The sequence below is a fragment of the Alosa sapidissima genome, chromosome 14 (genome assembly GCF_018492685.1).
Source record: "Alosa sapidissima isolate fAloSap1 chromosome 14, fAloSap1.pri, whole genome shotgun sequence".
NCBI classification, from domain to species: domain Eukaryota; kingdom Metazoa; phylum Chordata; class Actinopteri; order Clupeiformes; family Clupeidae; genus Alosa; species Alosa sapidissima.
In genome coordinates this window covers 17,760,232-17,773,309 of record NC_055970.1, presented here as the reverse complement: position 1 = coordinate 17,773,309, position 13,078 = coordinate 17,760,232, and the positions used below count along the sequence as shown (strand labels likewise).

The window sequence follows — 13,078 nt, the reverse complement described above, 5'->3', positions numbered from 1 at the left end:
TTCAGGGATTACTCAGAGACATAAAATGGAAATGTTTTGTGGGATTGGCAAAACAGTGAAAGAGTGAAAATGGATACGGAGGGGGAGTCTCTTTATGAGAGCAATGGTTATGAGAAAAATACTGCCAAGGGCTAAGTTATACACCTTACCCATATGCTTGGGATTGTCATATACAGGCACATCAAAGTTTAGAGCACTGCATTAAATATGTATTTGAGACAACAACCTGAGACACCTGAAATGTAGCATTCCTATATGATTTATTTTTAATTCTGGGTTTAAATTGTTTCTATGCACAGCTTTTTTTATGGTTCTACTAAAGACAGTTTGAACACATCAGACACACTGCTGTTATCATTTCTCCTTCACCTTTTGTGGACTTTCCACTCTCCTGTGTGTCTTTTCAGTCCACATTCACACACATTCTCCATCTATAATTGCTTTTCTATTTCGGGATAGTTAGGAGAGCCTCGCTCTTCCCGGGATTTTCGCACCTTCCTATGTGCGGATAAAGCCGGCCTCTCTCGCTCCCCTCATTTAGGCCTTTTGCCTTTACATACTGCGCTCCCAAGGTCCTTCTATCATTTAATTTCATTTTATTTAAGTTCGTAACATGGGATTTGAATCAGAATCTCTTGCGGATTCTGAATTGATGGTTCAGGGCCATAATAAGGCCTTGAGAGCGCCTCATCTTGAACATAGTTGCACTCTGGTTGAGCGTTCAGTCATGCTGGTGAATTGGTAAATCATTTTTTCCCATCTGTTTGAAATTGATGGAGCAGAGGTGAGTTGAGAAAAAAATCTAAGCTATAAGAATAAAACATTTAAAGGCAATAGAAGATGTTGGTCTGAATGTGAAAGAGACATTGATTGAAGTTTTTTAGCCTTGGGAAAAAGTTCCACTATTTATTTATTTTTTTCTTGCATTTGCTCTATTTTAAAGTCCTTCACAGAGTGCATAGCAAAGCATGTCAGTCAGAGCTCAACGCTAATATTCTTAAGAAAATCATCGCCAAACTTGCCTCGCAGGTGGCACAGTCAACTTAATTACATCTCCATGTGCTGAAGGTGTTTTTTCTCTTGTCTTCCTCTTTGTCCTCATCTCCCTCATGTCTTAATTTGCTTCATCACCCCTGTCATGTCCTTCCTCCACCATTATTATCATTTCCTGTTTGCGTTCCCATTCACCCTGCTCTGTTGTTTTTTAATGTTTTCCTTCTTTTCCTCCTACCCATACAAGACCAGTAAAATGTGGGCCAGCTAATCTGTTAGAGAGAGAAGAGTCAGTAATTGTATGTGTATAAACTTACTCTAGCTGTAATGCTGTCAAAGGGAAGTGCAGTGAGTGTGATTTAAGTGTAAACCAGAGGTGCTGTCTGCATTTTGTGCAAATCTGCAAACACGTCTGAATATTGAAAATGTGTGTGTATACTTTTTTGTGAGGTTGCTCTGAAAGAGCAACACAGCTATAGCCAAAACACTTCAACTCATCACACGCTATGGTTTCACCAGCTCAACTTTTGCCTGCGTGGCCATTCAGAAACAATTACATTTTGCCAGTCACACCGCCAATGCCATTATATGTAACTCTCATACACACTAACCACAACAAACATGATATGCATCTAATGTGGTCATGTGCATTTGTCGCAGATTCATCATCACCATGCGCATCATACATGGTGTGCATGGGGTAAAAGGTGTGTGTGCGCATGTGTGTGTGTGTGTGTGTGTGTGTGTGTGTGTGTGTGTGTGTGTGCGAGCATGCGTGTGTGTGTGTGTGTGTGGAGGGGAGGCGGAATTGAGAGAGCGGAGTAAGAATTATTACTGGCATTAATCCAGTCCTCCGTCCACAAATGGCCTCGTCTAAGACGCCTCCCCTGAGCACTCAACAAGATATACAACAGCAGGGCAAAGCAAAGAGTGTTTTCAGCCCAGTCCAAGCACAGTAAATCCTCCAGTCAGACGCCGGCACCCCGACTGACGGGTTCTGAGTCCCGTCTACAGTTAGCAGAACCGACAAGCGAAAGCAAAATAAAAAGGCAGGACCTGAAGCTATCAAGCTGAGAAAGTGAGTCTAACAAAGGGGATTAGAGGAGAGGGGACCTAGATGAAAGATGCTGAAGAAGAGAGAGACAAATGTGGGGATACGTCTAAAGGGAATTTAGCATGGGTAAGTGGAATGAAGGGACGACAGTTAGTCAGCCAGTGTTGTTGAGGAAAAGTACAAATGTAGCACAGTCATGCATGTGAACGTGCAGTGTATGCATACACTGCCATGATGTTTAGCTGAAACGAAATCTGTTGGGTCTGGTTGGTTTAACTGAAGAGAAGGAAGACCCAGAATCCAACCACGATTTGTGAGGAACATTCAGTAAAGGCGTTAAGAGCGTTGTGTGTTTCTGATGCTTGTGGCTGACTTTGCTCTGTTTCTCTCTTCCTCCTTCACGTCATTCCCCTGAATCTCTCTCCTCCATAATGGATGTCTCTTGACTGGTCTTTGTTCTCCTCATTCTTACCCTCCTTGTTCGACACTGTGTTTGTCCTCTCCGATTACCTCTCTTTTTCCCTCCCACACGTGCCATCACTCATTTCTCCACCCCCTTACCTGAGTGCCCGTGTCATTCTCTCACTTTTTCAATTCCTCCTCTTTCCCTCCATTTTGATCACTCCGTCTCTCCCCCTGCCACCACCACCACTGTCCTTCCTCTCTGTCCACTGCCTCCCACCATCTCACCTCCTCCCTGGTCCCCTTCACCTGCACGCCCCCCCCCCCCCCCCTCCCCCGTCCCATTGCTTGTATCTCCACTCCTTTCTCCTCCATCTGGGCAGCTTTGGGGACCCCTCCCTGTCCTCTGCCTCCACCCTGGAGCACATCCCTTCCTCGGCCGCCCGCCCACGGCCCCTGGTGAGGCAGCAGAGCCTCCAGCAGCCCCTATCCCACCAGCCTCCGCCGGGCCCCAACGACCCCCCGGCAACATCTCAGAGCCTGGGCCAGCTCCATACGGGGCCGGGCGGCGGGGGGAACCGGGGAGGTCCGCGGGGGGTGCGTGGTAGTCCGGCTGGAGCAGGGGCCTCGCGATACAGGGGAGGCGGAGGAGGAGGGAGGTCTCGCTCAAACCCGGGCAGCGTGGACCACGTGATGGGACAGATTCGCCGGAGAGGACTGGACGTCAAGTCGTTCCTGTAAGTCAATACATTCACACTATGTGTGCTTCCTGTTTACTGTCTTTGTTTATTAGTGTGCATCTCTTCCAGCTGTGTGGTCTCTAGTGCCAATCCAACACTCTCTCTATTTCTCCAACACATTTTCCTGCTAATGGTTGTGAATGTGAGCTCTTCTGACTGGTGCAATCTCAGGCAGCCATTTGCCTGATTAAATAATTAGCATGTGGTTATGATTGTTGTCTCTGTAATGTCTCATTTACGCTATTCATTAAGTTCTCTGACTGGATACGCTAGCCGCGGTTATGTTAGCCGGTTCGGCTCGGGCCCATATTTATCATGCCTGGTTACGCTCGCAGCCTGCCGGTGCCCTTCTGTCCCTCTCTGTGTCCATCTGTCTGGGTTCAGTGTGTATGTACCGCAGACACCTGCCCACTCCAGGGTAGGAAAAGACCCAGGGGAGAGGATTAAAGTGTGTGTGTCTGTGTGTGTGCGCACGCATTCTCACAAGGGGCGTTCATGTTGAAGCATCTGTGAGTGCATGCATAAATACCAGCAACGTTTATCCCAAAATAATTTGCCCCTCCAAGCCGTTCCTATGGGAACACCGGCGGTGCCCACTACCCAGCCCGGCTTCAAAGACGAGTACAGCGAGATGCGATTCTGACGAGCGAGTGACCCTTCGACATGGCAGGGATCATGTAGAAAGGCCCTGATTTATCACACTAATGGATTCACTCCGCAGTGCCGTGACAGGGAGCCAGTGCACAGCTGCAGACATGCTTGGCACAGGAGCTCTCACTGCCTTGACCCCAATGACATTGCAGCTTGGTCCCCACAAAAGACAAATCCAATATGCGGTGACCTCAGTTAAATCAATCAACGTGAAGCAGACATGACACAAAATGGCGGCAGATATTAAGCGAAAGAAATAGAGGAGGGAGCAACAAAAGCAAGGACGGCAATAAAAATGTGACGGCATAAAATAATAAAAAAAGCAAAATATATATTTTTTAAAGTATTTGTAAAGATGAATGGTAATGTATGGATTGGTTTACTCAAACGTGTAATTGAATTGAGTGGCGCCATTATATTACTAAGCTGAGCGTCAGATCACAGCACTCTGCTCTAGTGTTGTTATTGAAGTGCATCATTTAAAGTGTTTGTGGTAAACGGCTATAGCTTGGTGCTGCATCGTATGAATAGTAGCCTGTGGGAAGTATATTAGAAAATACACCCACACATACACACAATCACACATTCACAGGCGTGTGTGTTTATCAGTGCCGTGCCTGGGTCTGCTACGCGTGAAGGTGAGGCTCAGAGGCTAAGCAGCGGTATGTAGAGGATGTTAGCAGGTTAACTCCACCCAGCATTGATCTCCTGTCCCCAGCATCATTACCCTCAGGATGGACTGTCACCATCACTGGGCAGAGGCACCTCGCCGCGGGAGAAGGGGCTCCACTGAAAGACTGAAAGGGCCGAGTGAACCATGGAGGCCTCGGAGACAGGGAGGAAGCGTTAGGAAAAACACGGGGGGGGGGGGGGGACGTGGCTCCAAAAGACGTGTGCCATTGTCAACGTTTCAATGTGACTGGGCCGCTGGAGGAGGAAAGTGGTGGTGCGGTGGCCCGCCTGGCCGTGATCTGCATGTGTAATCATCGTTTTACACTAAGGCTACCACACAGCACTCATACATGTCTGCCCACGCTATTACGCCCTGCTGTCACTTAAGAAGAGGTCAGATGAGAGATGTCTGCTGCTATTGTGTGTGGATGAAAGCGCTAAGACCTTTTAAAGTAAATATCCTCAAGCGTGACTCGCACTAGTGGCCTGCACTTTTTTTTATTATAATTCATGCTGCATATGAAGGAAAAATAACAGGACAGAATGCAAAATATGTGGACGGGGGAATAGTTGGGGAAGTATGAAATTCTCCTCCTCCTCCTCCTCCTACTCCTCCTTCTCCTCTTCACCTTACTTACCCAGGAACACACACACACTTTGCCCTGTATCTACAAGGCCCTGGTGGCCCCTGTGGATAAGTCTGTTAGAAGGGACGAAGCCTTGGGTGGAGCCACAGTTCTCCTTCTAGTCACCCCGGGTCTCCTCGACCTCTTCTCACCTCGCCGATGCAGCAACAGGCCATGTCAGAGCAAGACCTGAACTAGAGGCATATGGGGGAGGTCTGCAGTCTCCTCACACTAGAACATCAATGAGCAGGGTGTGTCTGTGTGTGTAGAATTGTATGTGTGTTTGTGTAGAACTGTTTGTGTGTGTGTGTGTGTGTGTCTATGTATTTGTGTGGGGTGTGTGGTAATGGTCCTCAGGTGTCCCTTGTTTTAGGGCCAGTGTAATTGATCCTTGAATTTCCTTGAATTTCCCCTAGGGATCAATAAAGTATATCTATCTATCTATCTATCTATCTATCTATCTAATGCCTCCCCAGCGTGAGCCTGGTTTTTAAGTGCTTCCTTGTTCTGACTGGTTTACATGCTGACCTGCCAATACAGCGTCTCAGTGTGTAAATCAGAGTGGAGAGAGATGGATCGAGAGATAGCAAGAGAGAGAGAGAGAGAGAGAGAAAGAGAGGGATGGTATTGGGATGACAGAGAGGCTGAGAGCCACTAATGAAGAGTATCGGCAGAAATGGAGATTATTTTAACAGGAGAGGATTAATTGAGAACATGGGCACGAGAACACAAACCTCGCAAATACTGGACTACAACAAGAGGACTTCAGGGACATAGAGGGAGAAGAAAGACATAGTGCCTCATTGATGCTGGAAAAGAACCTAGTGAGTACTATTGAGAGAAAAGCAATGAGACCAATGCCAATCAGTGCTTGACTTCATCCTCTGTAGCTGTAGTATGCATTGATTGGAACAGCTAAGGAATCCTCGACTCTTTAGCTCAAGTGTCCATAGCTGTGGGTCTTGTTGTATTTACGCACAGATATTTTGAGATATTAATGAGCTTTTATTAAGTGGAGGATGAGGAGGAAGTGTTTTTTTTATCCCCTAGAAGCACAGTGAGTGTACAACGATGAAAGGATGGCAAGCAAAGGGAATCAGAGAGTCGAATCTCTCCAGCAGGAGGGGATGAGTGGCGCAGTATGAGAGGACTGAAATCCGAGCGGAGGCAGAAATAAAATACAAATTCAATGCCAAAAGATCAGGGCGGGCAGAGATGAGTTGTGGAGATGGAGCGCGAGGTAGAGCACAGCAAAAGTCTCAGGAAAAAATGAGTCACCTCGCTGCTTGAAATGTTCCACAAGTGAGGTTTTTCTTCTTTTTTTTTTTTTTTTTTTTGAGGAAAGCCAGACTTGGGGAAATGCCCCAAGAGAGGGATGGTGTGCACATGTGTGAGTAGGACTACCTGCGCGCGTGATCCTTTAAAGTGGTAAAAGGTCCACATGTCCTTTTAAACATGTCAAATTAGTGAACGAATGAGTGGATTATTTTGCTATTTTTAATCATCTTTGTACCTGCTCTCTCCTCCTGGTGTTTTCTTTGGCAGGGAAGGGAAGATGGTGGTCTTATCCCTGGCGATCGGATTGGCTGAACAAGATGACTTTGCCAACCTTCCAGACCTTCAGGAGGCACCAGCGAGCCAAGAAACGCCGCCCTCCGACAAGAGGTACGATGAGAGAGAGAGAGAGAGCATGGGGGGGAGGGGAGAAATGGAAGTCACATTGAATGTATATGAGGAGAAGGACAAGGCGGGAGGAAGGAATGAGAATTGGCACGTTGCATGTGTGAGGCTTCCTGTGGAGATTTTGGGATGGTTTTAAATACGATAGGGACACAGGCGCGCAAGAGAGAGAGAGAGAGAGAGACAGCGGGAGAGGGAAAGAGAGAGAGGGATGGCAGGAGAGGGAGAGAGCGAGAGAAAGAGACGGCAGGAGAGAGGGATAGAGAGAGCACACCAGTAGGAGCCATTCCATCTGTCGTCCAGTGTCCTGTAATTGGACAGGGACTGGTGAATCCTATGCGACTCTCTGGTTGTGGTATGTAGTGATGAAATTAAGCTCTGTCAGTGTGAGTGGTTAGAGTGTAATGAGCTTTTTCCCAATTTAATGGGATTCTGGGTTCCACAGGATGGTCTGCTAACAGCCACTCACAGGGTACGGTACTATGAAATAAGGGCCGCCAACCACCTCCCTCCTCTCCTCCCTTTTCCCCATCCATTTGGTGACTGATGCTCCGTCCAGTGGTGACGCTACTTGTGGGAAAAGCTTGACCACAGCTGTTGGGTCCTCCAAGCAAATGTAGCTGGCAGATTTGAAATGATGCTCTACTGTTTGACAGCCTGAGCCTTAAAGTGGCATTTGACAAACTGGTAAATGGGGTGCCAAGGTTGAATGTTTTTTTTGTTGTTTTTTTTTTTATTTTACTTCCTACTTGAGACAGTGTGTCCTGATCTCTTGGCCATTGTTATTAAGGACCAGAAATGGCCTAATTTGTATTTATGCATGGATAAACCAGTAACTAAATGTCAGCTCCCATCCTGTTAGCTGAAGAAGAGAGAGCATCTTCTAAAGAATCAGGCCATTTTCAGATAGATTAGTCCAGTGGAAAAAAACATGTCCTGATGACGTCCAATGATCCCATCTCTCTGCATGGCTCTGGAAGAGCTATTTTCTCCTCAGCGCAGTAAGACGCTTGACTCAGCTTATTGTTTGCAGGTCAGATTTATTTCAGTGTTCAGTTTCAAAGTACAGACACATCAGGTAAGAAGATGGTATGGGTGTCCCACCACCTTCCACCTCGCAAGAGCTGCCATAACTGAAACTTTACAACCTAGATATACAGTAGGTCTCAGTCAGGGGGAGACAGCATCCCCCACTGGAGCTTGGGACACGACCCTTTCCTTTTGGTCGTGACACATGACTGGGTCCCTATTCGTCACTGTAGAAAAGTACATGTTTTCCCACAAAGCAGATCTGTCAGCATGTTCACCAAGTAATCTACTGATTACATGTCATCAAGAAGCAGCAAATGCATAGCGATATTAAATCAGTGGGTTGTGACACACACATTCTTATATCCACATATATGTACATACATATTGCGTATAATGCACTCGAAGCTCTGCCGTTGTCTCCTCAGATCATTCCTCCCATGCAAATTGCAACCTCCTTCCTCAAACCCTCATACGTTTACCTTTATGTCGCTCTTCTCCCCCTCATTCCCTCCCCACCCTGTAGTTTCCCGTCAGCCTGGTTAGTCCTCGGCGCCCCTCCCTCTCGTTCTCCTCAGCGCCATGGAGGATTTGATCTGGGGGTTGGGGTGTCGTGACGGGTGCCGGGTGCCGGGTGGGGGCGTGCTGCTCATTAGATGGTAGCGTGGTCCCCGGCGTCTCACGCCCGGCTATAAATACACCCGCCTCCGTCTGACACTCACAACGGCACCATCCCCTGACAGCTCACTAGGGTACACACACACACAGAGAGAGAGAGGGAGACGGGTGTACTTCAGACACACCGTCTTGGTGAGAGACAGAGGTATGAAAAGAACTGCGTGGTGAATTAACAGACAAACTTCTCAGTTACTAGAAGTGCCTTTCCCTTGTCTTTGGATACTGGGAGTCTGCCAGCATACCTGCACGCTCCGCATAGACACAATAGACATCACACAGAGACCCTTCATCACGAATGTCTCCACGTAATTTAATCAGGGCCCAGCAGTGGATCCCTCTCACAGGCTGATATCAGGTGATATATTGTGCTGTCTAGTAAAAACCAATAAGACATTATCACGATCATCGTCGGGTGAGGTATGCCCAACATGCAGGCTAAAATAGGCATGTGACATTTTAGTGTTAGGAGACCTTGCGGCCCTATAAAAGCCCATGTTTCATGGCTGTACTGTCATGACAACCCCTTAAAGCCTTGACCCGGCAGTATAACCGCCTCTGGGTGATGGGACCAGCGCACACTCTTCATCCTCTGCCCTGTCTTTTGGGACATCTGTCAACCATCAGCCTTTAATCACAGCCAGTCTGGTACCCAGAGGGGGAGGGAGGATGTGGGGGTGGGGGGGTATGGGGTCCATGAGGCTGAGGCACAGAGTGTCCTTGCTCGACTAATAACTGCCTTCAATCATCGCCGCTGTCCAGACCTCCGTCTCTCCCCGTTGAGAGTCGCTGCTCTCTCTGGCCACCCACTGGCCTTTTGACGAGGACCAGCGGACAGCGGATGATGGATCCCCAAAAGACAGAGAGAGAAAACAATGTGCCGCCACGGAACGAGCGGGCAGGGCCCTGTGCCGTCACCTAGGAGATTAAACAGTCCGATACATTTGAGGGTGGATTTCTGTCTGGAGAGCGCAGTAAGGGCTGTGATGCAGGGATGACACCGCGTGATAGGAATCTGCGCAGTGGAGTGGACTCTGTGCGATGGCACTGGTTCTTTGCAGTGTCATTATAAAGGTCACGATCTCAGTGTAGTGCTGCAGTGTGCCTTTACAAGGGCAGGTAGATAGGACATCTAGAGTAGAGCGTTTACATAGAGATTGCCATGTTATGGAGATAAATGTAAATTTATGTGCAGGGCGGGACGCACCTTTAAGCGCAGTCAGAAGCAGGTTCAGAGCGAGGCTCCGAGTGAGCTATAGGATCATCCACTGTTCATACCCCCTTCACACACCCGGAAAGGGAGAACCAAAAAAAAAGGAAAGAAATGAAACACCAAGCAGTTCCTTGGGGAGTGATGCTGTTAATCAAAGTTCTTGTACTCAGTGTTAGAATAATAGTCTCCCTTCCCTCCCTTTAGCCCGTGCGGCCCAGTTAGAAATGAATCTCAATATTACAGCACCGTGAAGGCAGCCATCGACTCCACATGGCACCACAGAGACCATGGCGAGATCAATCTGCTTCAGAAACAACTAATACATCAACATAATGTAAGACCTATACTGTTGAACAGCTCTGGATATTGGTCAAGGGAAAGCTATGAGGAAATTGCTTTTTTTCACATGGTGACAGATATCTATATCAATATGCACATCAGCAGTGATCAATTGCCTCTTTAAATGAGTTGTGCTTGTTCCTGTGAGGCCTGAAGCCGCAACTGATACAGTCCCACGCTGTGCTAGGTATTCACAGAATCCAAACTTTATCACTGCGGTGTGTGAAAAAAAATAGCTGTCTTGGTCTCTAGAAGGTGCATGTTGTTTAGATGATGTGAAACAGCATCACTTCCTCTTTAACTAGCATATCGGAACTGGTTCATGTTGACAGGTTGGAGATGCGTACATTTACCAGCTTCTTAGGAGGAAATTGTTGAATGACCTACTTCTTTCCAAGAACATCCTGTGCTAAAAAAAAATCAGTTCAGTCATATTTCATGTGCATTAATAATTTTGAAACATTGTCTCAAGGCACTTCACAGAATTCAAAGCCTAGCAAAAACAAAGGCACATCACCCTAACTGTGGCGACGGTATCATGAGATGAACGCGAGACTGAGATTAACACATAAAGACAGTGCATCGAATAAGCATATCAATTAGGTCGTTGGCACAGGCCGTGAAGCTTCTCAACTGCCTGCACAGTTCATGTACTTCATGTGTGACTATATGTCTTTGAACAAATCCAGGCTCCGATGCACTGATGGCGTGACTTTCATAGTGTTCTGTTCTACAAAAGGCAGCCCTCCTTTTGTGGCTGCAACGACCACATCCTTCCACGTCTGCATCTTCTGCCTGTGGGCTGTGTACAGATCGAGCCACATGTGGGACAGAGTCGCTCGGCCCTCGGAGCCCTCTCATGTTCCTGCATCCATCTTTCATATGGAAAGGCAGCTGCAGCCAACCATATGCACTAGAGCAGACATCAGTGTTGATGAGCTCGCGGAAAATGATGATGAAAATATTTGTTGACGTCTGAGATGCCTTGGGAAATTTGTTGATGTGGTACTTTCACAGCTGTGCTTTGACCTGCCAGTGCAAATATTTTATGTCCTTTAAAGAGGGAAAGCCTTGAATATGTGTTTGATTACAAGCTTCTGGGATAGGGTTTAATTGAAAGCAGAAGCAGTGGCAAACTACCAGTAGTTTGTCTTAGATATGGCAGTTTTAAACATGGGTGGATAACTTGTTTTTTGTCCAAATACCCGGCTGTAAAAGAAAAGACAGTGTGTGACAGTTTGAAGTCGGTGATACCTGAAATCTGGCACTTTTGCCTCTGTTCTCCACTTTAATCCAAAGGCATTCAGCATAAAAGAGAAGAGGTTAAGCGGTTGTAAAAAAGACAGAGTTGAAAACACATCAAACTAATATAGGGATTTAGGTTTTGAAGGTGGAACAAAGACTGTACAAAAATTATACTTCTGTCGTTCCTAGGCATACATTTTGCATGACATTTGCGTAGAGGTGCATGGATTAAAATGAGTAGCAATTTAAAGACTACTATTCCATCTATAGCTTGATGGTGTGATAACACCTTTCTCTTTAATGTTAATTGGCACCTGGGTAGCTGTGAAATGAAGTGGTAGGCTGGTATTGATTGGAGACGGCGAAGCAACATGGTGCGGTGCACACGGAGCCATTCCTCTCCTCCTCTCGGCCTCGTTGTGGTGGCTGCCACCGCTCTGCTCTGCATGTCCTTTTAGAGAAAGAAAAGCCTGCTGAGGCGGCCAGCTTAAGTCTCTCTGTCAGGGAGAATCACTCTAACAGGCTCCCAAGCACACACAAATACACACACACACACACACCTATACACACACACACACACACACACACACACACACACACACACACACACACACACACACATAAATACAAATACACACACACACACGCACGCACACACAAATCTACACACGCGCACATAGGCACGCAGACAGACAAACACACTCCATCAGGGCTGCCATGCCAGGACACGGCAGCTCAGTATCGCCAGCATCCCCCTGATATGGAAATAAAGGTTGGCCAAGCGTGACAGTGCAGGGGCTTACTGTGCGTTCTCCCGTCATCCACCACCTCCACCCCTCCACACACACACACACACACACACAAACAGGCAAAAGCTCAGGCAAAGGACATAAATAAAGTCTTAACCCTCTCCCATGTTCCACGCACTGGGCCCGCTGTAAGAGGCAGCATTACACGCACATGCACATACGTTGCTCCACTACCTTCGGCTTTGGCCAGCCAGCTGGACAGCCCTCCTCGTGCCTGCCACGCTCCTGAGGCATGCTGTGTTCCTCTGGTCCAAATGTCTCACGTCACTGCATCTATCTGATGTCCACTGAATAAGACAACGTCTTTTTTGATAGCATTTTGGCCTCTGGAAGGATTGCTGCACGCTGCCCAGGCAGCGGCTAACGCTCGGTACGGGGTCCGGCACAGATCTGGGTCACTTCCGTTCCAGAGCCTGATGTCCTCAAGCTGCTGATGTCTGCATGACCTGTCAAGTGCAGGCTAATAGGCAGGGGGCCACAGCAGTAAAGCTCTTTCATTGTATTCACTGGACTCTGGACCTCATCGTTTTTATTTCCACCTCATTGGCCTTAAGAAATCCGTGTGAGCTTTTTATATATATAAAAAAAACAACTTCTACTGGAGAGTGTTTGTTTACCCACAGTGTCATTGGACTCGGATATGGAGCCAGCAGCTGCCATTCTGCTCCGACCTAAAATCCAATTGGAGTGACCCCTTCTTGTATTTAGGTTTCAGTGCTGACCTGCTTGAGTGGCGCCAGAGTTCGGCTAAAAACAACAAATGTAGGTCAACCCGAAAGAGGACTTTTTATAAATGCCACTTCTGTCTTGCTGCTAGCGCTGAGTGCTATGCTGTTTGAGTCAGAACAGTGAAAGAATTAAATAAAGAGATGGGTTATATAATCCAGGCGCCTTTGAAGAGTCTCCTCCCGAGTGCAAACAGTGGAACTTTGCATGTGGCAGCGTGCTGT

The 13,078-nt window shown here is 47.3% G+C and overlaps 1 protein-coding gene across 6 annotated transcripts in view; it reads left to right on the top strand.

Annotated features, from left to right (window-relative positions):
- Positions 1-13,078, top strand: part of syt7b (synaptotagmin VIIb) — a 72,835-nt gene that overhangs the window by 42,790 nt on the left and 16,967 nt on the right. For 5 of the 6 annotated variants that reach the window (XM_042060807.1, XM_042060809.1, XM_042060811.1 and 2 more), the window contains 2 exons: positions 2,833-3,186; positions 6,684-6,803. In XM_042060807.1, coding sequence (XP_041916741.1) covers positions 2,833-3,186; positions 6,684-6,803 — 474 coding nt within the window. Of the gene's footprint in view, positions 1-1,240; positions 3,187-6,683; positions 6,804-13,078 lie in introns of all 6 variants that reach the window. The other variant, XM_042060808.1, reaches the window with a different exon arrangement.